The sequence below is a fragment of the Cydia fagiglandana genome, chromosome 15 (assembly GCF_963556715.1).
Source record: "Cydia fagiglandana chromosome 15, ilCydFagi1.1, whole genome shotgun sequence".
Classification (NCBI taxonomy): Eukaryota; Metazoa; Arthropoda; class Insecta; order Lepidoptera; family Tortricidae; genus Cydia; species Cydia fagiglandana.
This window is the reverse complement of record NC_085946.1, coordinates 6,405,000-6,428,667: the sequence shown is the minus strand read 5'-3', so window position 1 is coordinate 6,428,667 and position 23,668 is coordinate 6,405,000. Positions and strand designations below refer to the sequence as shown.

The following is a 23,668-nucleotide window of genomic DNA, read 5'->3' as shown; positions in this document are numbered from 1 at the left end:
ACGCTGTTAAAATTATTCGGTTTACTCATGTTACACCGTGTATTATTGCAGGTAACAGTACGATGGTGGTACGTTCGGTCGTATGCATCTACTTATCGGTGTTATTCAATCTAATGTTATATTATTATTTACGAAAGTATTCTTGGTTTTCTATTTCTTTAAATAAACCAACGCAGGTTAAATGACGTCATGTATACCACGTCAAGCGAAGCCATCTCTCATATGACGTCAAGAATTATCGATCTAATGCTGTTAAAATATAATTAAATTATTCTTGTTTCTCTACTCTACACATGTGTGCAAGTTGCGGAAAGTTTTGAAAAAGTTGGAAACGTTGCAGGAAATTTCACAGGAAATATGGAAAAATCCATGCATTTTTAATATGGAATATTTCCATCCTCATATTACAAGAATATGAGAAGTTTCCAAAATTTTTCCATGTGGAAATTTTGCAATTTTGGATACTTTTCGGCGAGACATCAGTACTCTAGTCCTTATGAGCCCTTAAGAATCTAATGATTATGAATTGAATTTATATAAACGGCAAAACGACAACCTTATACAAGGGTTAAAAAAGAAGAAATGTTAATTGTCAAAATTATCAAAAGGATTTTATCAGAGTTCTAATCTTCTTTACATTTAGTAAACTCCAAGAAACGATTATTCGATAAATGAATCGATTTCGAAATTTTCATGACAACTGCTTTATTGGTACTCTTAATTCTAAGCACTAATGAGCACTTCATTACAAAGATATTTACCATGCTACCTTATAGACTATATCTATTTTAAATTCTACCATCAACTCAACAAGCCAAGAACACACCTACATTCTTGACCTAATTTGCAAAGACTTTCAAAGTTCAAGAGTCTTAGACTAACTAACTAAAAAATCTCATGTTATAGTAGAGAAAGATATCACCCCATTATAGGTGTCGCGCAGGCCGGTAAACGTATCGATCTACCTAAAAATACCACTGCAGGGTCTACAGTCTATAAATAAATTACCTATTTAAAAGGTTTCGTAATTGACCAACGATTCATACTTTATCACACAGTACAATACTGAGTTCTATCCTGTGGGCTTTTTAAAGTGACCAACGCGCATTAGAACGATCTAGTGGTAAGTATGGTGTTTTTTTTTTTCGATGTGGCGCGCGCACAGCTCTTGTGAGCAAGGACTCCGCTAAGGATACGGGCGAGCCTTGCTCATATGCATATCTGTCGCCAGTTTTCCCTTAGTCGCCTTATACGCCACCCACGGGACGAGATGTGGTGGTGCTATTCTTTTCTGATGCCGGCACCACACGGCACGGTAAGTATGGTGTGGTAAGTGTGTGTGTTGTGTAGTGGTGAGTATCTTATACGACATCTTACGACATATGGGCTTTGGACTATTTTCCCATTCAATATTTTAAGGCCTTACCTTTATAAAACTAATGGGTATGGTTTGTTCATCTTTGGAGTAATGACGTGCCACTTTATACACAGTTTCGGGGATATACTCCAGCACCAGGTTCAGGTACACTTCGTCCTTCTGCAAACGCAAAAATAATGTTAAATGGTGCCTTTCAAACTCTTAAATAACTAATGTACCATGTACCTAAGAATATTAAAGCCTAGAAACATTTATAAAAAGACGACCTGTTAAAAAGTGGAGTCAGAATACGGCTACCTCTGTATCTTTTGCTCTTACCTTAATTGAGTGATGTGTCAAGATGATATACTTAGTAAAATTGGTTTCAAAACCAGCCAGCGTCTAGTTTCTAAGCTTTATCATTCTATGTAATGTACATACTTTTAAGATCTGTTTTGAGCCTCGACCATTTTAATTTTACCAACATTTATTGTTTGAGTCTAGCTAACAAAAGTTGAACTGGCAACGCGATAACTCCATTGGTCAATATATGACGCACAGTGTAACAGCGTAGTCTATACTCTGATTTACAAATCGATTACATAAAAAAAAACTACTACTTACTATCACAGCTTTTTATCCATAATTATGGTTGAACCCATATTATTAACATATCAACCTCGAAGAATGTAAGATTGTAAAATTACTAAAAAGGTAAAACTAATCGGTTATTTTTCTTATATGACTATACAATAAGATTCGGATTAAAAATTGATCAAATCCAATCTTAAGTCAAGAGTATGTGGAGTTCAGTTTTAGTTAGCCAGATTCCTTTTAGATACATATTACCAATTCACGGATAAAGAAGTAATGTTAGGCGCATGAAAACTCATACAAAATCACAAAAATATAATAAAACAACCCTTATTGTTAGTCGCGTGACCGTATGATTAGTGAATAGCATTTTAGGTGGACTTCTTTGTCTTACATGATTCATTTGAACAAGTATATACATATTTAGGACATCGTGAGAAACGCATCATTGAGAGGACAAAGATTTGGATGTCTTCCAAAGGTTTTTGGCTCTAGCTTTTACCGAGATAAATAATGATTTACTTTGAGCTATCGTGTAGTTATTCAGTATTTAAAATGGCGATGACTTTCAAAGCAGTCACAGGAAACAAAAAAAACAAGCAAGCACAGGAGAGATGATTGATATTATAAGTCCAAATGCATTGACGGTCATGAAATGATGTAGATCCGTGTAGCTTCATCCGTTCCAAATGTAAAGCTGTTTGAAAATGGTTTATGGCGGGATCTTGACTGCGTAAAAATCGACTGGCGTGCTTGGTTACCGAGCAATGTTTTACTATTGTAGACTAGAAATCAGGTATACACCATGGTTGAGAGGTACCTTGCAAATTTTGGCAACGTATTTGATTTGACCCAATAATAATTAAATAAAATAAATTTTAGCACATCCAAGCTTTTTTGACATGTTTAAAGTATTAATGATAACGGTAATTAAAAATATCAACATTATTAACTATCTGTCCGATAAACTTACATTTTCCAACTGGTATTACAGCATGTGAGCACGGACCTAATGTCTTTTACAACAAAACAGTTAACAAGAACTGAAGTTAGGAATTGTAAATTACTAAAAATAACCACAAAATTGTGATCGATAAGTAGTTAAATCTGCGCAGTACCTCTCCAGATCACGGTGTAGAGATTAGTACTAATTAGAATACGTGTTTATTTCTCGATAACCATTGCCAAGAGTCTGGAGCTAATTGTGCGTTAGCACACTAGCGCAACAATCTGATTGGTTTAGAGACATACTGTGACTTCAATAGACTGCATTGCGCTTAACAACGTACTGACTGCTGCGGGCACTGCCGCCTTCCCCCAAATAAAACACACAAATAACACAAGCTTAGAAACCGGCCATTTTAAAGTACAGTAGATCTAGTGCCACGCGCACCGAGGGTTCCGTACCATCGTTCGTCGTCGCTATAAAGTCGCGTTTAAATCAGTTATCACTGTGAGTAAACCTTCGTCGTTTCATTCGGAAGGTGACGGACGTTTTATCCGCAGCGATAAACGACAAAAAGGCGATCATCATATCCGTGCATATCTTCGATCATGCTAGTTGCCTATATTACAGCATACAGAATACATACATAGAGTTTAGCCTGGACGCGGTTGCGTGGCTGTCGGGAAAATATGTTCACTGACTGATTCAATTGTGATATTATTGAAATTACTCTACATACTTGTTTGCTTTATAAATATGTATGGCTGCATACAAACTAGGATTAACATAACTTTTACTTGATTCAGAGACATTAAAAGCGGTTACGAGTTGATGAAAGTACATAAGCATTTGTTACTGTTGTTTCTGAATGGATCTCTAAACAAGTCTTAATCCTAAGCTACAATAGATATTCTTTTTCTAGATACGGAACCCTAAATAGTTACAATCTTAGCAGAAATAAAAGAGTTAAAGTTCTTTAACTCTTATATCTCTGACTTATTATATACACATAATGTTAATATCATTCGTAATAATTACATAGTAAATATTTCAACTATTACTATTATCCACAAAAAATCGTCACTCACCTTTTCTCCACTAGAGTAAAAGAAGTATTTCAATTTGACAATATTACAGTGCTCCAGCCGTCGCATAATTTGAAGTTCTCGATTCTGTAAAGAATAAAATACCATTTTATCTACACAATTTACGGATATTATCTATTCAATAGTGTTCTTATGCTATAAAGAAGTAGTTTAAATAATAATGCCCATTACAATAGGAAAAAATAGACAAGACTACCGCAGGTATAAAAACGGTTCAAGGCGACCAGTTAACTGATCACAACAATGATACATTTTTATTTATCTAAACAAAAAATGTTTTGCAGGAAAACTTTTTACGTTTGGCTCGTGTGCTTGAACCCAGGCCAGTCGATGGAAAAGGTTATTTAGTTTAGACGACGCTCTTATTGATATTCTGATTCCGTAAAAGTGAAATTAGTACACGAAAGGGCACGATAGAAAATAATTATCTCGAAGCCAAATATTCCCTATACAAATTACTGCGTAATAAAAGTATGCTTTGTTTCATCTGATCATACCAATTTATACTGTTATTTTGTTTTCATATGGCTGAATGTTGATTAAGACGAGTTATGATCAACCGACTGGCGGTGTTTTCGGGAACGAATTCTAGCGAACGAACTTTATTTGTCAAATTGTCAGTTTCGGAACTTTCATCATTCATCATCATTTCAGCCTATATACGTCCCACTGCTGAGCACAGACCTCCTCTCATGCGCGAGAGGGCCTTCGGAACTTTAACTGGCTATAATACTAAAAGGTTATAAGATTACATAGTTATCTCGATTGTATTTGGTCCCGAGAATACCAACTTTATTAGAGCATTTAGAAAGGAGATGTCAACGCTATCATTTTCTTTACGAAACAGTGCCGACTTTTGCGGGGGAGGGGACGTCTAATGTATTGTTATTTCTACATGATTTGTAAGTAACGTACAAATAGCCATGTCAGTCCATACGAAACTTTGTTGTGCAAGTTTTTCGGCAGAGGGGTAAGCTCTTAAGGCGTGTGCGTGACGTGCACGTGCGCGTGCGGCGTTGTAGTATACAGATCCTTATGAGAGATGGCATACCGCTTGCGTGACGTGTGCGTGTGCGGCTCCAACATTTTAGCGCACGCACACGCGCACGTCACGCACACGCAAGCCGGTGTGGCTCGGCCTTTAATGGCCACCCCAGTTATTAAATGCTCTTAGTATTGACCGAATGATCGTACAAGGCTTACGTTACGTCGCGTAACTAAACAATTTCACGAACAGGCGGCAATAGCCCGGCCAGTGCAATTAGCTACGCCACAGGTCGACACAGACGTGGCAATAAGTGGGTCGAGCAACTTTTTTATTGCTGTTATTCTGCCCCGTAAAACCAATGAAAGTATTTTGTTTGTAGGTCATAATATGAAAGAATGAGCTTATAATTGCTAAAGACATGTTTGGTTACGAGTAGATATAGTTATTAATGTTGACCTAAGAAACATTACCAGTGCAATGAACCCGAATGGGTGTAATGTATTTTGATTGGTGCTGTAAAATTGGCCAGACTTAAATGTTGTCTACACTCTACAGGCGGTCTAGCATAAGTTTCGTTCTCACACGCGACTCCATACTTGAAGTCACGCTAGATGTATGGAGTCGATGGAGTCGCGCGCGAGAACGCAACTCATGCTAGACCGACTGATAGATATACTAACGCTTCTCCTAAAAATATTGCGATCCGTGTCCACGGATCTGGAAGACTGTCCAGTCTTTTCTGGTTCTTGGCAACGACTTACTTACCTTACCCATCATTCGGTATTGTCTAAAATAATAATATGTATTTTCCATAATTTATAATTCCTCCTATCCAAATTCCAGAACGAGTACAGGTCAAGTAACACGTGAATGTCCATTACCTTAAACCTTTTGTCCTGGAGCACTTTTTTGATGGCAATGAGCTCGCCGGTGTCACATAGTTTGGCCTGGTAGACGACGCCGAAGCTGCCGTTACCGATGAGCTTCATGTCGGCATAGCTCACTTCCTGCGGCCGGTCGGGGCCCTGCCCCGGCGTCGCCACAACAGTCGTCACCTTTGAGCCGTCCTTGCCTGGAAAAAATATAGAGCCGTTTAGTATGTCATTTATTACGTCCCACTACACCGCTCATTATGAAACATTCTCACTCAAAAAGACGCTAAAGACTAGCAATCATTAGCGGGCGTTTATTTGAGAACGCTAGTAAAGCTCTCATCACGATCGAACGATCGTACATACTTATGTAGATACTACGCCGCATGCAGCGTCAGATGCGTCTACGATTATGACCTCGCTCCTATCTTCTATTCCACATACTTGATAATAAAATTGTCTTCTGACAATGACAATTCGCTGTACCATGATGTCAACTCATAAATTTACGATTTATTGTCATAGACAGAGAACAATTGTCAAGACATTGAATTAGTGGATTGCGTAATAAAAAATAGTAGACGAATACTAGTCATTGGATTCCATGGATAAACATGGCATGGTATCATAGTGTGGGATGCAACTCGACGGCGTTACTCGCGGTTAGTACTTAGCAAACACCTAAGTATATGAATTGGCAAGCACCGGTTGTCTTATATGGTAAATAGCGATTTGTGGTAGGTAGGTACGTTCGCAAATCTAGGTTACCACATGACCCGATCACCCTTTTATGAATGCTAGTATGTCTAGTCTAATTAAATTGATCGCTTACATGTTACCTACAGTGCTTGCGTGAAACCTATAATGGATTAGGTCAAATGTCATTTGTCTGTTATTGGAAAACTACAAATTGTGTGTACCTACAGGTTTCAAATCAAACAAGAAATACGGCAGAAATGCAACTCAAAAATAAAAACACGCTTATTTAGCTTTAAAATATATTTCACGACATTACGAAAAGAGATAAAACGAACGATTACGAATACAGATAATAAATAAGGGATGAGGAAAGTTCGGTTCACTAGAAAGGCAAATACAAGGGCCCTCATAAATAATTGAAAATGTGTTTATCAGCGCTTTGCGCTGACACACTTTTAGCTAGAACTAGTACATTATGTTACATACAGGCCTATTCGGATTTCGAGATAATCACAAGATCTAGAGACGATTTAGAGATCAACTAGATCTACATTAGATATCGACTAGATGTGACTTGAATATCTAAGTCATAACTTGTCGAAATCGTTCAAGAGGACCTCAAGAATCGCGGAAAGTCAAATTTGACATATCTATCTCACAAATATCTTTAAATTATCCATATCGTAACTTGTTGAAGTCTAGTAGAAATCTAATTCATTTTCCGAATCGAGCCGATAGTCAAGTGAACCCCCCTGCATAACTTGGGTAACTTAACTCTGTACTTGTAAATCTTACAATCAGCATAGAATAAATAATAGTACTAGGTACAGAGGACTCACTCTCTTACAAAACGCGTCTGTTACGATCAGCACAGATAGCCACGCGCGGCTTATGGCCACCAAAATTGGTGTGGAACTGATGTACTTTTAGCTACCTGTAGCAAAGCGATGAAATCGCGGAGTGAGCCACGCCTGCAATCAGAAAGATTTTCTGTCCGATCTCGAAACGTCAAAAGCGCATTCGAGAAAAGACTTGTATTTACAACGGAATTGCTTACGCAACGATTGAATGGCCTCTCTAATGCAATTTAGTGTGTGACGCAAATGAATCCATTTCACTGTAATGCGTGCCTGGGGCTTGACAACTTACAAACCACCTTTGTAAGAGAGAATTTGAATCGGTGTTCTTTCCCTACCAAAACTTCGGTAAGTATCGAATTGTGTTCCCAAGCATTTCCTTTAAGTTAATATAAATTATATTTCGTTTGAAAAATAGTAATGTGATATGCTGATTCGTTTTGCTATAATTGATTAATCAAATTGTTTACGGTTCCATAATATAAGGCTCGTTTATATACCTATACGTCATATACCTCGTCAATATTTTACGTTTAGAATAATATTTTATAAGATACAATTTTGGAGGAGCAACAACTCAAGGAAGCAAAGTTATTAGTATGGGCGGAAAGTCAATCGTTCTTTGTATTTAAAGGTATGTGTTAGTTATTTTAACTTCAGGTATAAATAGCGTTTCTATTATGTAAAATTAATACTTACGAAACAAAACGATCGTCAAGACATGTAATTTAAATCGTTTACATTGATATATACCATTATACCTAAATGTTTCTAGTTATACTTTTAAAAACTCACCAATTGATTCCATTATACCAGAATAATGTATAGGCATGGCTCGCATCCATGTATTATACATCATTTTTATTTTTACACGTGGTTGTCAATAACCCCGATTTTAGATTTTTATACAAAAATATGTAAAATATAAATGTGTTTAGAAAATTTAACCATCGAGAGTTAATGTCATTTTTGATGGTCCGTTAAATAACATATCAACACGACTTTTAAGTTTATAACTAACGCGACTTGTAAACACAATAGAACATCAATAGAAACGACACAAAATAATTTAAGTCCCCTTGCAACTGACGCTTTGTTGATGCGTGCCATATCAATTGATATTAACCCCAGTAATTAAAGCTGTATTGGACAAGTGCGCTTAAGAAAATAAGAACAGTTTAAAAGACTGCAAAGAAGTGACTGATAACAAGCAATATTGCATAAGAAGGCACGTGACGGACAGATCACTAAGCGCATCATCAGCCCGTTTATTTACAAAACATTTATGGTGTAACATCGACATTCATAAATAACATAGTGTAACCGGAAGTCAAGTTTTATTCTGGACCGCCAGTGTGGTCTGAAAGCCTTATGAATAGCAACCCGGAGTGTATCGACGCATCATAGTTACGCAAAGATGCTCTGCGCACGCAATTGTTCTATTACTCGTACCACAAAGGGATCTAGCTACGAATCTGATAGCTGTGACAATTCCGCAAACTCACTTCCTACAACGCGTTACATTACTAAACGCCTATATTGTTTGCAAATGCGTTACATTCTCATATTTATATATACTCGGCCTCCAAACCATAACAATATCTTTGTTCTCAGTTATTTTATAAACAGGAAACTTGCGGGAAGTGTAAAAATTTAGGTATTTCCTTGTGCACCTGTGCGAAAGCAGTAAATTTTGTTATTTCCTTACCGTATCCGGACCTAAAATTGGACTGAAATGAAATGGTAAACGAACAAGCGTTTGAAGATTAATTATGATATTGACATTTTCTAAACCTCCAGGAAATAAATTTGCAAGTTGTGTTAGCTTTTTACTGATTACTTAGACACGTTTATATCGCAGGTCACATGCATATGACCTAATCTGCCTGATGCAGATATATGTCGTGTTATTCGTTAAAAAAACCTAAGTAAAAATAAATGAAAGCTTAATAAAATGAATAAGAAACACTTTTGCAGTCGTCAAGCAACGTGATGAAGGTAGTAAAATGAATATCTAACACAGACGTAATACAGAACTATTAAAATAATAAGAATTCAAAGACAGGCGATCAAAAATGAATGACCGCGCATAAGTATTCACAAAACTTAGTATTGTTCATTCCTTTCAATTTGTAATACAAAGACTGTTGAGATTTATACAAAATAACACCGTTGTTATGGTAATGTGAAATGTTTCTGACCATTTTTTTAATGTTTCACTCAGCGCGCAACAAACGAGCATAATTACGTGTATATTGCACAGTTACACATTCCGTAATCATTACAAGTTATAAAGATTACGAGACGTAGCAAGAAGAGTCCTAGCCAAAAAAAATGTTAGAGTCTGTTCGGAAAGAGAAGAAGCGTGGAATGCATTGGGCCCCATACATTCCACGACTCTTCCCTTTCCGCACAGACTCTATTTCATGAAAACCTGGAGTTTAATTTTACCGCGGATCCACAACGGGTTATTTTAGTGGTTGGGTAACCACGAGGGTTGTTGGGTAGGGAGGTTGTCTTTACCAGCGACAATATTTCCAGTAACTTGTGTTTTTCTTTCCATTTACCCGAGAAAAATGCTCTTCTAGATAAATCTATACTATACGTAGGTAGCAGTTACAGGTAATTCTTCATTTTTTTTTCATATTTTTCATATTTCATTTATTGCATAGTCATGAACATAAATTACATAATATGATGTTACAGATGTGTTTACTAAAAATATTTTGCTTTAATTTAATGAATAGCAGAAGAGTTACATTATACACAATGGATATTTACAAACGTCAAAAATACTGCATCGTCACGATTAGCACATTAATGAATCATTATTTAATGATGCTTGCGCTTTATGCGTGACAATTTCGTATTAATTAACTACAATTATATTTAGAAAGTAACATTAGTATTTGGCCGATGTCTTGTCTTTTCACTGCTTAAGCCCTGAGAATCTCGGAGTAATTAACAATGGAGCCGCCATTAACAGGCATTCCCCTCTGTCGAAAATAGGCGGCCAATGGTCAACCATATGTATGGACTGACGTTTATCTGACATGACGTACCTATACATTTGATGTGCCCCTCCCCCGCAAAAAACGGCAGACTATTTTGTACCGAAAATTTTAGACATGGCGTCTCCGTTGTTAATTACTCCGAGCTGAGAATAGACAAACATTCCCTGAGGAAATAAATCCCACCGAAAGTAAGAAAAGAGGGAAAGCCCGCCGCGTCTGTCTGTCAGTATATTCGCGATAAACTCAAAAACGACTGAACGGATTGTCATGCGGTTTTCACCTATCAAAAGAGTGATTCTTGAGTAAGGTTTAGTAGTTAAATTGTGTAGGAGCGAAGCCGGGGCGGGTCGCTAGTACAAGATAAAATGTAAGTCACCTCCGTCATTGTTTGCGGAATGTTACATTTATTTATGTACCAGGCTTTATTTATCGTTTATCACGTGTTAAGCGTAACAATATTACGCTTGTCGAGAACTGCATCCGCTGTTCTGATCATAAACAATTAAACATGTATTGTAACTTGTAACATTGTCTCGGTACAATTGCAATAGCCTATATAATAGGCATAGGGCATAGAACCTATTAGCTCAATAGTGGGACCGGATTTTTGCACTAAAAGTTTTGATAATTCTAAAGTTGAAAAAGTGATACTTATCTGATATAGGACATATTTTTAAGCATATATGCTATATATGATGAAAAGTTAGAACGAGCGTTAGATATAAATTAGGTATTTATATATTTTTAGTAATGATTTTTTTATATTGAATTAAAGTGCAATGTTTAAGTTCCATTGTTTATAATATGTATGACGCTTTATAATGTAAAATTATTAGAAATTTTTTTAACGTGCTTCTTTGTCAAACTACAATTAGCTTATTATTTAGTCGATATTGAATTAAAGTTTAATAAATCCACAACAACATATCTAAATTTATAAGTTAATAGGCAAGCTAAAAAGCTAGAAGAATAAGATATATGCTTTAGAATTAATATACGTTTTTTGTCCTATAAGATCTAATATTGAATTAGAGTCTGTAAAAATAAGTCTATTACTATAAAATAATATACGCAGCCATATTATGGAAAGTAAGAAATTTCTGTGTGTAGCTTGCATTGTAATAGTAAAATCTAGTTAAAAAGGCGCGAAATTCATACATACGCCGCGCTGGTCCGTCAGTCGCCGGCGCGGCGCTCGAGAGCCTATCATAGCCTACCTATACCTCGCCCCTCGCCCCACCTCCCGCTCAGTAACACTGTCTGTCTTTTCTTATCATTCATTTGTTTGTTTACCGTGCACATATATAAATTAGATGCGGACATTACGTGAAATTAAAATATCTTATTAAGTAAAAATACCTACAGCTGGTCAATCAGATCTTGTCAGTAGAAAGAGGCGGCAAATTAGAAAAATGTAGGTGCGAAGGGATATCGCTCCATAGAAAATTTGAATTTCGCGCCTTTTTTTAGTGACAAGATTTGCTTGACCAGCTATATTTCATTATCTTGACTAATATTGTAATAAAAATGTACAAGATATTCACAACTATTTTTACTATACATAGTTTGTCAAAGGACTGTCTCATTTCAAACATAGACAGGGAGAATCATCATACTATCTTTGACTTACACTAGTACTAGCACCCAAAAGAAAAGGATGAATATAGTTTTTTGTTTTTATTTACTGAGAAATTGGTTTGACCAACTATACCTATTCCTGGTTCCTATTGTCATGTCCTGTCCTATTCAACGTCAATATCATAATATGTATATTATAAACCAACTGATCGATATTACACGGTATACATCCTGAATATACAATAAGGTAAGTGGCCTCACTTACCTTATTGTATATTCCGTGTGGGCCGTATATGCCTATATACAGCCCACCTTAAATTAAAATGGTTTTTTTTTAATAAACAGGATATGAAGTATGAAAAACTCACTCAAATAGGTTTCTCATTTATTTAAGTTTCTTCATTATACCAAAATAGTTATAAAAATATTACGATACTCTTGGAAAATATACCTTTTATAAAAGTCCTATTATGGCCCTTATTGAACACTACCAGTGTATTACTTAATCCCGCAAAAAATAATCATTTTGACAGTAGGTAATAACAGATTTTATTGTTTTTAACTTAAGACTTATACATATACAAATAACAATATTTGATACTTCATAACAGGAGGATTTATTTATAATAAGTGAAAATAATTATTTTGGGTCTTAATAACTAAAGATATAAAAATTGTCTAGTTTACGCGAAAATAGTAGGTAACTAAACATAAATCTTTATTAGTTACAGTAGTCTCATCTTTTAACATCTGGGGGCACGGCAGTGCCCCCGCCAAGACGAGAAAAGCGCAAGGGCACTATCTACCTTTTCTCGAAGCGCTTCGTCGTTTTTTGGAACCCTCATAACTTGGGGTTGGATTATACCAGATAAACAAAGTTCTCGGACTTATTAAGCATATCAATTGCATAGCTCTTATACTTTAGATTTTATTCATATCTAAAAACTTCGATTTCGTCACTGACTCACTCACTTGATGATCATCAATACCGGGTACTTCCTGAAGTCCTCTAAGAAGCTGAAATTTGGTATGTAAGATAGTTTTAGTACACAAACAACAAATAAATTCAAAAAAAATTTATCCCTAAGGGGATGAAGATGGGGTTTAATTTTGTATGGGAAATCAATAATCGCTGAACCGATTTAGTTGAAATTTGGTATGTAGATAGGTATTGTCATGGGGAAGGATATAGAATAGATTTCAACCTCAAAGTTTACCCTTACGGGGTGAAGGCAGATTTCAACCCCAAAGTTTACCCTTACGGGGTGAAGGGTTATATGGGGAATCAGTAAGAAGTACATTGTGTAACAGATGCCCCCAGATACTTATTTCAGGATTTTTAATAGTAAATCACCCCCAACCCTTTAAATTAGGGGATGGAAGATTGTCATAAACAACTTACAAAAAGAAGTGAAATCCCATCAAAAACATTTTGATGTACAATGTTGCCCAAACGAAACCATAAGGCTCGTACTGTCAAAAAGTTATCAGATCTCTTGCTAAGCTTCTAACTCTACAAGCCCTCTAACTTTACTAGCTCTACACCAAAAGTGAGTGGCTTGGCCGTTTCGTTTCTACAAGAACTATTGTATGTAAGTATAATACAAAAACCGCCCAAATGCGAGTCGCACTCGCGTTCCAAGGGTTCTGTACATTACACAATTTTTAACAATATATTTTTTTTAGAGAAAAGTGAATAAAATGTCTTTAAAAAACCCGTAGGTATCGGAAAACTAGGTACTTAAGTCCGACTCACGCTTGACTGCACATTTCTAATAGGTTTTCCTGTCATCTATAGGAAGAGAGCTAATATGTGTATTTTTTTCATAACTTTAGACCCAGTAGTTTCGGAGATAAGGGGGGGGGGGGATGGTCATTTTTTGCGTATTTTCTTAAATAACTTCTAAACTATTTATTTTAAAATTATGAAAAAATATATCTGAGATTCTTACAATGAGCCCCTTCGTTTGATATATATATATATATATATATTTTTTTTTAATTTATTGAACAATAAGCTAAATAAAGTACATTATTATTACAAGACCCATCGTGGTCAAAACCTTGAGGAGGTTTGTATGCCGATGGGGAGTTCGAGAAAATAACATGACAATATACATATCTATCTTATACTAATTAAAATTCTAACAAAATTCTCTTATATTAATTCATATTCTAATTCTCTTATATTAATTATAACAAGATATAGTTTTTTTTTCTTCTATTTATCATTCATCTCAAAAGTGACCCCTTTATTTGAATTTCTATTATTTACTTTACGTGAATGTCCTTGGGCTAGAGACTTACATGTGTATACCAAATTTCAACTTATTGGTGCAGTAGTTGCGGAGCAAATAGGCTGTGATAGACGGACAGCCAGACACACGAGTGATCCTATAAGGGTTCAGTATTTTTCCTTTTGAGGTACGGAACCCTAAAAATAATGAATTTAATAAATTTTTCACCTTATGCCCATGTGGCGGTAGCGAAACAGCCAAGCCACATATTTTGACTAAGGTGTAGAACTGTAGTTAGTGAAGTTAGGGCTTGTAGAGTTTGAAGCTTGGCTCGACAAGAGATCTGACAACTTTTTGACAATGCGAGTCTTATGGTTTCGTCTTAGCAACAAAATTTACATGAAAATGTGTTTGGTGGGATATTTTTTTACAGTAAAAATATTTATTCGTAACAGTAAGTATTATCTTTTAACATAATTTTTACAGTACATCTGGTGCTACATTACGACCGGTGCTATAATAAGCACGTTAAAACACTCCCTTTGACCGTGTTTTAAAATTCGTCACTCGTAGCAAAATATCTATTTTTCGCAATTCTATCGTAAAAGAAAAGAAAACTAACGAAGAGGTTTTACGCATACGAGGGCCGCACTGAAAGTTTTGCGTAACTTTTGAATAAAATCATTTATAACCATAATAATACATTTATTGCTTCTCAAAATGTTTCCCTTTACATTCTATGCACACATTCACTCGCTCAGACCATTTTTGGAAGCATGAGGCCCAATAACTTGACTGCATGTTTTCGACGTGGTGATGAAACGTAGTAACTGCCTTATCCGGGGTCTTAAATGTCAAACCCCAAATTAAATCCTTAATTTTGGGAAATAGATAGAAGTCACAGGGTGCAATGTCTGGATTATAATCCGTATAAGAGACATTTTCCACGTTTTCGTAATTAAAAAATGTTTTTGCCTTTATTGCGGTATCGGTGGACGCATTATTATGACGCAGGAGGATGCGGCTTCTCGGTCGTCTCTCGCGGTCTTTTTCAATGACTGCGGGCACACAAATGGTAGTGTACTACTCAGTATTTAACGTTCTTTTATTATTTAAAAGTACGGTACAAAAAAGTCGCGTTTAAAAAAAACAGACGATCAAAATGTTTGGCAACGCTTTTGGCTTGTTGAACTTCTATGGGCCTCCTGTCACCTTCGAAAGACCCATTGACTGGACTAATGCCTTTTTTCCGGATCGTAGCAGTAAATCCAGATTTCATCTCCTCTAACGATGTTATATACAGCATTTGAACTTTCTTGCTTGTACTTACGCAGCATTTCTCGGCACCAGTCAAAAAGTACCTGTTTTTGGACTGAAGTTAATTCGTGAGGAATCCAAAGACAACAAGGCTTCCCGACTTTTAAATATTCTTGTAAAATCTTTTGTATTTGTCTCATACCTATCCCTAATTGTCCTCAAATTTCGTCATAGGTGATTCGTGGGTTTTCTTCAATGAGTCGTCTCACAGTAGCCACGTTTCCTTGAATGATCGCCGTGGACGGTCGACCTTCACGAAAATCATTATCTAGAATAATACTGTCTCTACTAAATTCACCATACCAACGCCTCACGATGCTCAGATGTGGTGCTTCAATCCCAAAAGCATTTTGAAGGCAAGCACTACACTCTTGCGGAGTAAGCGAACTTTTAAAATCATAACAAAATCATAGCTCTAAAAATATTTTCGCGTTAAAGCCACGTTCAACGCACTGACTTACTTTGACAAGCCATTAAAAACAAAAGACGATCGATTTGTCGCCAACATTTGTCACATTCCATAATCAAAAGCCTGTATTTTTTTTAAATATACAATTCATAATTTAAATGTTTACCAGTGGCCAGTAGTGCAAAACATTCAGTGTGGCCTATGTAGTAGGAGAGAGGAGGAGTTTGTTAAGAACTATAGACAATAGAAGAGGAAGGATGCTTGGGCACCTGATACGACACGACGAATTTATCAAAAATATCATAGAAGGGAAAGTTGAAGCAAACAGGAAGAGGGGAAGACCAAGGAGAGCGTACATGGATCAAATAAAGGAAAAGATCAAAGTCGTGTCGTATCGGGCTGTCAAAGAGAAGGCGGAGGACCGCCAAACATGGAATTTGCTCCACCGACAAGAGTCATACTCTTAAATATATGATGATGATCGTAAATACCTACCTATGTATTAACAAAAAAAAGTCACTTGTAATTAGTTACTGCCTTTAAAAAGTATAAGTGCCTCAATGTTATTAGACTTTTTGATTCTTTAAAACGTCTTTAGGTCAATAAAGCAAGTGAAAAATTATTAGAGTTAGACCAAGAAAAGTCTGCAGCAATTTTGACAGCCCACGCAGTGCAAGTGTTATTTATAAGTCATAATTTCATAGAAGTTTCTTCAAATCGACCTTATTAATAAGAGATTAAAAATATTGAAAATTATCTTAAAATATTTTAATCTAATATTTCATCTCATACGTTCAATAAGGCCCGGGACTAGACCTTTTTACCTGCACTGACAGTGGGCCTTCTTAGCAACAAGTACAAATTCAGAATAATTGGGAATAATAGAGAGCAACTGCTATTTTTGAATGCTGGGCCTTGTTACCCGCCGGGCCTCATATGCCTGCACCTCATCTACCTTATTTATTTGTTTTACAAGGGGATAAGTTGTTGATTAACCGCTCGTGCTAATATTGATACCCAAACAAGCGAAACATTTTTTTTTATTAAATAGGAGGCAAACAAGCAGGCGGATCATCTGGTGGTTAGCGATTACCGCCGCCCATGGACACCCGCAACACCAGAAGGGTTGCAAGCGCGTTGCCGACCTTTAAGATGGGGGTCTTTGAAGGTTTGAAGGTCGTATCGGACAGTTCATTCCACAGTTTGGCTGTTCGAGGCATTCACAAATTCAAACATTCTAAAATTGAACCACGAGCGTAGTTAGTGGTTCGTAAAGTTGAACCTTGAGCGTAGTGAAGGTTTCAAGGGACGAAGGTTAAATAAAATTTTCACCACATCAGCTCGTAAAGGCACTCTTGATTGTTCGTAACGGATAAGAAAAGTGGCATTTAATTTGATGCAAATTTTGAGTTGTCACCGTAGGTAAATTGGATCAGTTGGTTGGTAATATTGACTTTAAAATGATAAATATTGAATAACGTCAGTTTGAAATTGATTTTATGATAAAGTAAATATTATCGGAGATGATCGCTCTTAAAAAATATATGTCGCTAGTAATTTATAACCTAAAAGCGCCAAATTACGCAAAATTATATTGAAATGACACCTGTGTATTGAATTTGAAGAATACTTTAACAAGGGTAGTTATCTGTATGACAATGCACCTAAAATAATTTTCAAATGTATCTATTATTTCTGTACTTAACACTATAACGAATTCTACGTAAACGAAACCGCGGGCAATCCCTAGTACATATAGAAATAAATAAGGGAAGGTAAGTTTCCATTAGTGTACTGTGTAAAATAACTATTTACCATTGATAATAATTTTATAAACGCTTTGCGTATTTTTAAGGGCACCGCGCTAACCGCTAGCCCGCGACCGTCGATCGCTGCCTCCTGCCACGGCGCACAGCGCGGCGCGCACAAACGCCGCGCGTTTGAAATGTAACTTAATATATGCTCGGAATGCATACTTACGTATCAGTATTTAGTGTCGCCGTGATTTTATATTTCTAATCTTTTGTGTGAGAAGTAAGATCTTTATTATGACCGTGTAATATTAACTCTACAAACTTTAATTCAATATTGGCTATACTGCTTAACGAGAAATCAATATCTAGACAAGCACATTGTCTACATTTCTAACTTTTTACATGTATACTAAGTGGATAGATAATATCGTAATTTTGCAATATTAGCTACTCTAATTCTGTATTTTCATAATAATTCCTGTTTTTACGTTCACCAGAAAGCAGCTGTTCCAGATTTCTAAAAACCGAATAGTGTGAATAAATTAAAGTGTTATTGAATATGTTAAAGTTTTTTGTAACTTTAATTTTATATTTACATAGTTATTTAGCAAAAATTAAAAATTTAAATATGGCCGAACGCTCCACCTAAAATTTTCTAACTTTTTACATGAATGTTATTTAACATGCTTACAATAACATATCAAAAAAGAAAAAACTTTAATGTTATCAAAACCCATTTTTGTTCCACCGCTGGTCTATATGTATTTCATATGGATACAGTAATCAAAAGTTTGATTTTGATCGATCGAACTTCTTCAGAGGGCTATTTGTTTTGTTAGGTAGTAGATGCGTGATAAGTGTTTTTTTGCTGCAGAGCTGATATCGCGTATTTTATATCACACCTAATGATATTGACTGCCCGGATGATCAATTGATCATGCATGATGATATCATATCACGGCAATCTATTTTTACCCAAATTTATTCAAGTAGGTATGTAGTATTATCGGGGGACTGAAATGTATTTTGAAGAGTGAGGCTACTCAGACTATTTAAAGTGTCATTCTATGGAACTTGCTAACTATGTAAACAAACCGCCATATTAAAATTGTCTCTGAATGATGAATTTACTAGTGACTTTTGTTTACATATTAAGCAAGTTCCATAAAATGACACTTTAGACTCTAAAGTGTCATTCTCTAAAGTTTAGAGAATTGTATTCTGTTCGTACGGAGTTTATTGATAAAAATGACAGACCTATTAGGAAATTGTTTTGCATTACTTTCACAAAGAAGTGAATCAATCATATCATGTCATGGCTTTTTCGTTCCAATATGTCTCGTAAATGTTGATTGATTGATAAGAATGATTTGCTTACACTGCACTGTTATATCCTCGTATTTTATAGAATGCAGACATTTAAATAACAGATCAGCAAGATATACGTTTACAACATACGTTGAATCAAGTATTCCTACGCAGGTAATTCGCATTCAGAAAACTAGTAGAATTCTGCCAAGACTTAAGTTACGAAGTACTGACTTTGTGAGTAGGTAGGTAAGTAAAAGCCCCATAAAATGTTATACGTACAGTACAGCGTAGAAGTTAACTCAGGAGCGGGGCGCGCCCAGGGTAACACCTCTAAATAAATTACGATCGACCAATAAACTCCGAAGTTACCTTGCAGACTAATCGATTAAAGGATGGAGTCTTCGACATTGAATTTAGAGGTAAACTTTAGTACGAAAACTACACTAGAAAAATAGTTGAATAATGCATGTTTTTGGAGCCAGCGTGTTGGTCACGTCCGCGACTTTATCGCCATATAGGTATAAATGAGATAACCGATAAGTGTAATGTCAAGTTCGATAAAAGGTTTTATTGCCAACTGTCTTTCTCAAACAATCACCTTCTATTATCTATACCCATCGAGACATTCGTTCTCGTTGATAAATGATGAAACTGCGTTGTTTTATTCTACCTTCGGTCTCCATCTTAAGACCTGTTTGACAATATCGGGACCAAGCTCAAATCTCGCTGGTAAGTTAAGTGTATCAAGATAATATTTTTTATATGAGCGGGAATCTATCATACCCACCCTGAAACACCTCAAGCCACACCGCAGCCTTAGCAACCCTTATTGACGCAAGTCCAAGCGATACACTACACTCCCTTGTTTATCATAGCATTCATTCACTAAAGTGAGTTTTATATGGACACGGTCGTTAATTTACTTAATAACGGCTATCTCAAATTGTCGGTAAATTTAATTGTATTTCAATCGTATTTATGCAATTAAAAATATTTAAGATACGAAATTGCCAAGGTGAATAATAAAAAGGTTTCTATTTTAATTTAATATACATGTGTATAATATTTTAATAGGTATCATATAGTTTTTCAAAGTTTATTTTTAAAATAAATTTTATTTTTATATTTTTAGTTCTTAAACAGTACCTAAATTACACGACACTAAACTGTTAATGTTAATTGTAACTTTTTTGTTGATAAAATTAATATCGTGAATTATATCCAACTGCACATGGTTAGCGTGTATTGAGATCACGTGTTAGTAATAGTTGGAAAGTGAAGACGAAGTTTCGGTACATTGCACTTCGTATTAGTGGCCAGCAGGAAGCTATGGAAATGTCAAGTATGGTATACCTACTAGGCCAATCAAATTAGGTTTTATCGAAAAATTAATTCCCAGCAAGCTGGAAATCGTTTTAATACCTTCATTTGGTCCTAAATGCGTGTAATCCGAATATGCGCAGGTTGTAGCATCCCGATCCTCGACAGTTTTAGTGACTCCCTCTATCTGATATAACTCAATAACTAAGAGACGACCTCAAGCAAAATAAATCTCTTTGTTTTAACCGGTTCGTTTGGTCTTCCATTTTCGAAAACTTTTCGCTGTGGCGGCGAACAATTATTTCATGACACGACAGGCGTGCCTTACGCCATAGAATATGATGGCACGCCTGTCGAGTCATACGACACACGTTAAAAACGTTAAAATCGTAAAAAACATTGATGACACGCCTGTCGTGCCATCCGCACCGAAACGGTTAAGCAACAAGGACGATTCCTCATTGCACCTTTACGAGTATATCCAGTAAGTAGCCAGAGTAGGCTCAGCGTCAACAACAACAGTCGCAGTGCCTTTTTCCGAGAACAGAAATAACTTCGCACTCTAACCCGTACAATTACACTGATTGACTATTCACATGACGATACTTCAATACAATGTTGACATAATCACGTCGCATTTTCATATGAACGATCGGTTTTCAACTGGAGTAACCGGAGGATTTGTTTGGCACAATCAACAAAAAGGCTTTGTAATTTATATCCAATTGTTGAAAGGGGAGATGTGTGTATAATTTTGGTATAGCATATTAGCCGAGCAATACTGCGAATCGCAGTCTATAGCTATTTTGAAAGCAGTCGTGTTTTAAGAAGTTTGACTTTATATCCAAAGACTTCTAAGTTACTGGTTAGTGGACTCACGATGAATTAAAATACGTATGTACTTACTAATTAGAAAAGTGTTTATACTGTTTAATTGTTTATCAAACAAAATGCCGCGTTAGCTTCTGGCTCTTATTTCTGTGGTTACCATCGTGTGTAATCTAATGCTTGATTGTGTACCTATTTTTATGTTTACTTAATGGAAACAAAGTGATAATTGAAAGGACAAGCAACTTTAAACACACATTTACCGTTTATCTAAGTATATATACTTAAATACATGGTCCTATTCTTAGAAACTAATTCATGGAAGGAACGTTGAGTCTAAAAAAATAACAAAACAGAACGTTCTATATGACATGGAACTTATCTTTGTGTAGTAAAACGGGAACTAAACAACAACATGTTTACAACATAGTTAAAAAAAAAAGATATCAAAACAACTTAGGTGACAACTTCAAAATAACTAAAAAACCTACAAGTGTTTGATTAAAATTTTGCTGTTTCCCAGGCTGGTCTTATTTAGGGGTGGGTACATTGAAAATTTTAGTTATACCCTATACCATATATGTACCTAGATAAATATTGTACATCCATCCTCTCGGAGATAAGCCGGTATGCATTCATAATTATCTTATTTGCCTATAAAATGTGGCTCGATGCCGACCACGCCGGTATATAAATATGCAAAATGCATTTGCTAATGGAATAGAACTACTTACACGATTGCCTTATTGAATCTAATTTGCTAAGTACATAGATGCATTAAAAAAATCAATTATCTAATATACATCGATTAATCAGAAAATCCAGAACACACAACACACATTAACCAAAAAAAAAACTAAGATATGAAATTGAGTGATCCAGCATATTGCGATGATCCAATTATAGTTAGACCAAGCTAAGTTGGCAGCGATTTTACTAGCTCAGACTGTGCAAGTGGTATTTAAACGTCATAATTTCATAGAAGTTTGACGTTTTGAATAACACTTGCACCGTCTGGGGCTATCAAAATCGCTGCCAACTTAACCTTGGTCTAACTCTAGCACTCCGACTCTTTGTAAAATTTGGAATCTATTATGTTGTTTGCGCCAAAACGCATCACTTTCGTTGTATTGACTACCAAAAACAAGAAAATGGCGTCTCCTGCAAAAAAAGCTTCACATATTAAGATTCCATCATGAGTTAAAGTTAAGGATTGCCGCATTGCCGGTGCAAGAACAAACAAGATGGTGAAGGTTGTGAGACTTGTGAGGAAACGGCGACACTACAACCGAGCTAAACTAAAGCTATACCAATCAACTAGGAGTGTTTTGTACATGGGCAATAATTCTCCAGATATATGGTAGTCTAATAAAAAGATATAGGTCAGGAAGTAGGAGCTTCTCTGTATGTTTGTTAATTTACATTCCCTAACCCGTACACGCCACACGTTGGGGTTATCAGTTTGGATTTCAATTTTAAGATTACTTGATACATTGGAGCAATTGCAATTAAGAGTTGAATGCATCTGTTCTAGAAATGTAAGCAGCTGGTATTTCTAGAGTAGGAGCTTCGTCCAATGATGTCCCGACCCAATCAAAGATTCCACGAACAGGAGAACAATTGCCGGAGTCAAATCCTAAGTTGATTGGACTAATGAAGTGCGGCACATCTAGCACTTACGCGACGCAGCGCCCTTCTTTTCCGTAGCCAGCTCGGCCTTTTTAGGAGTTTCCACGTCGCCTGCGCGCCGTAGCAAAACACAAAAGCAGCATTAGAACATTGAAATGGACATACATGTATGATACAACAGGGATATGCCGGTGATATTACACTAGATATACATGACACTGGCTTTATGAAGATGTCGGACACTCACTGATGGTACGTCGGAGTTTCTTACAGAAAGACGAGAGACGATCACAAGCGCGGCTGATTTGGGTTTTGTCATGGTCAAGTAGGCGCAGTAGGGAGGGTTCGGAACGAGCAGCCACTTCGCCGACGGGGCGGAGCGGTGCACCGGGCCCGTCGGAGACCGCCAGGCTGTCCACGCATACCGGGCCTGATCGCTCCAGCTTGAAAGGTTAGCACGCGAGCGCGCGACGTGCTAGACTGCCGGCCGATCGAGGCGCCGCGTTCGCGACGCCCCGCCTCTAAGGCCGACTACCTAATTTACTACTGAGTTGTCTCGGTTGTGAGCTTGGTCCTAGTATTACTTGATTCTGACACCTATAACTATCATTCGTAATCGCAGATCAAGCTTACACTGGATCGCTTGAAGCGACGCGGTATGTAATTCGATGAACACCGAGATACATATTACATTTACACGCTAAGAGCATGTTTGTGGTGCTAATTCAAACAACGCGACTCCACACCTCTCTATACAATAACTTTCATGAAAACATGTGTCATGATGCACAGGAATGTTTTCCTGAAAGAAACAAAACATGATCGGACAATTAAGTTAATTATACGCCCTAT

The 23,668-nt window shown here is 36.4% G+C and overlaps 1 protein-coding gene across 1 annotated transcript in view; it reads right to left on the bottom strand.

Annotated features, from left to right (window-relative positions):
• Nucleotides 1-23,265, bottom strand: part of LOC134671573 (glycogen synthase kinase-3 beta-like) — a gene marked incomplete at its 5' end in the record, with an annotated part of 32,512 nt that extends 9,247 nt beyond the window's left edge. Inside the window, 6 exons of the mRNA XM_063529433.1 lie at nt 1,427-1,537; nt 3,203-3,262; nt 3,986-4,069; nt 5,873-6,063; nt 22,868-22,927; nt 23,064-23,265. Of these exons, the coding sequence (XP_063385503.1) occupies nt 1,427-1,537; nt 3,203-3,262; nt 3,986-4,069; nt 5,873-6,063; nt 22,868-22,927; nt 23,064-23,265 (708 nt within the window). The remainder of the gene's footprint in view (nt 1-1,426; nt 1,538-3,202; nt 3,263-3,985; nt 4,070-5,872; nt 6,064-22,867; nt 22,928-23,063) is intronic.
• Between the last annotated feature and the right edge of the window lie 403 nt (nt 23,266-23,668).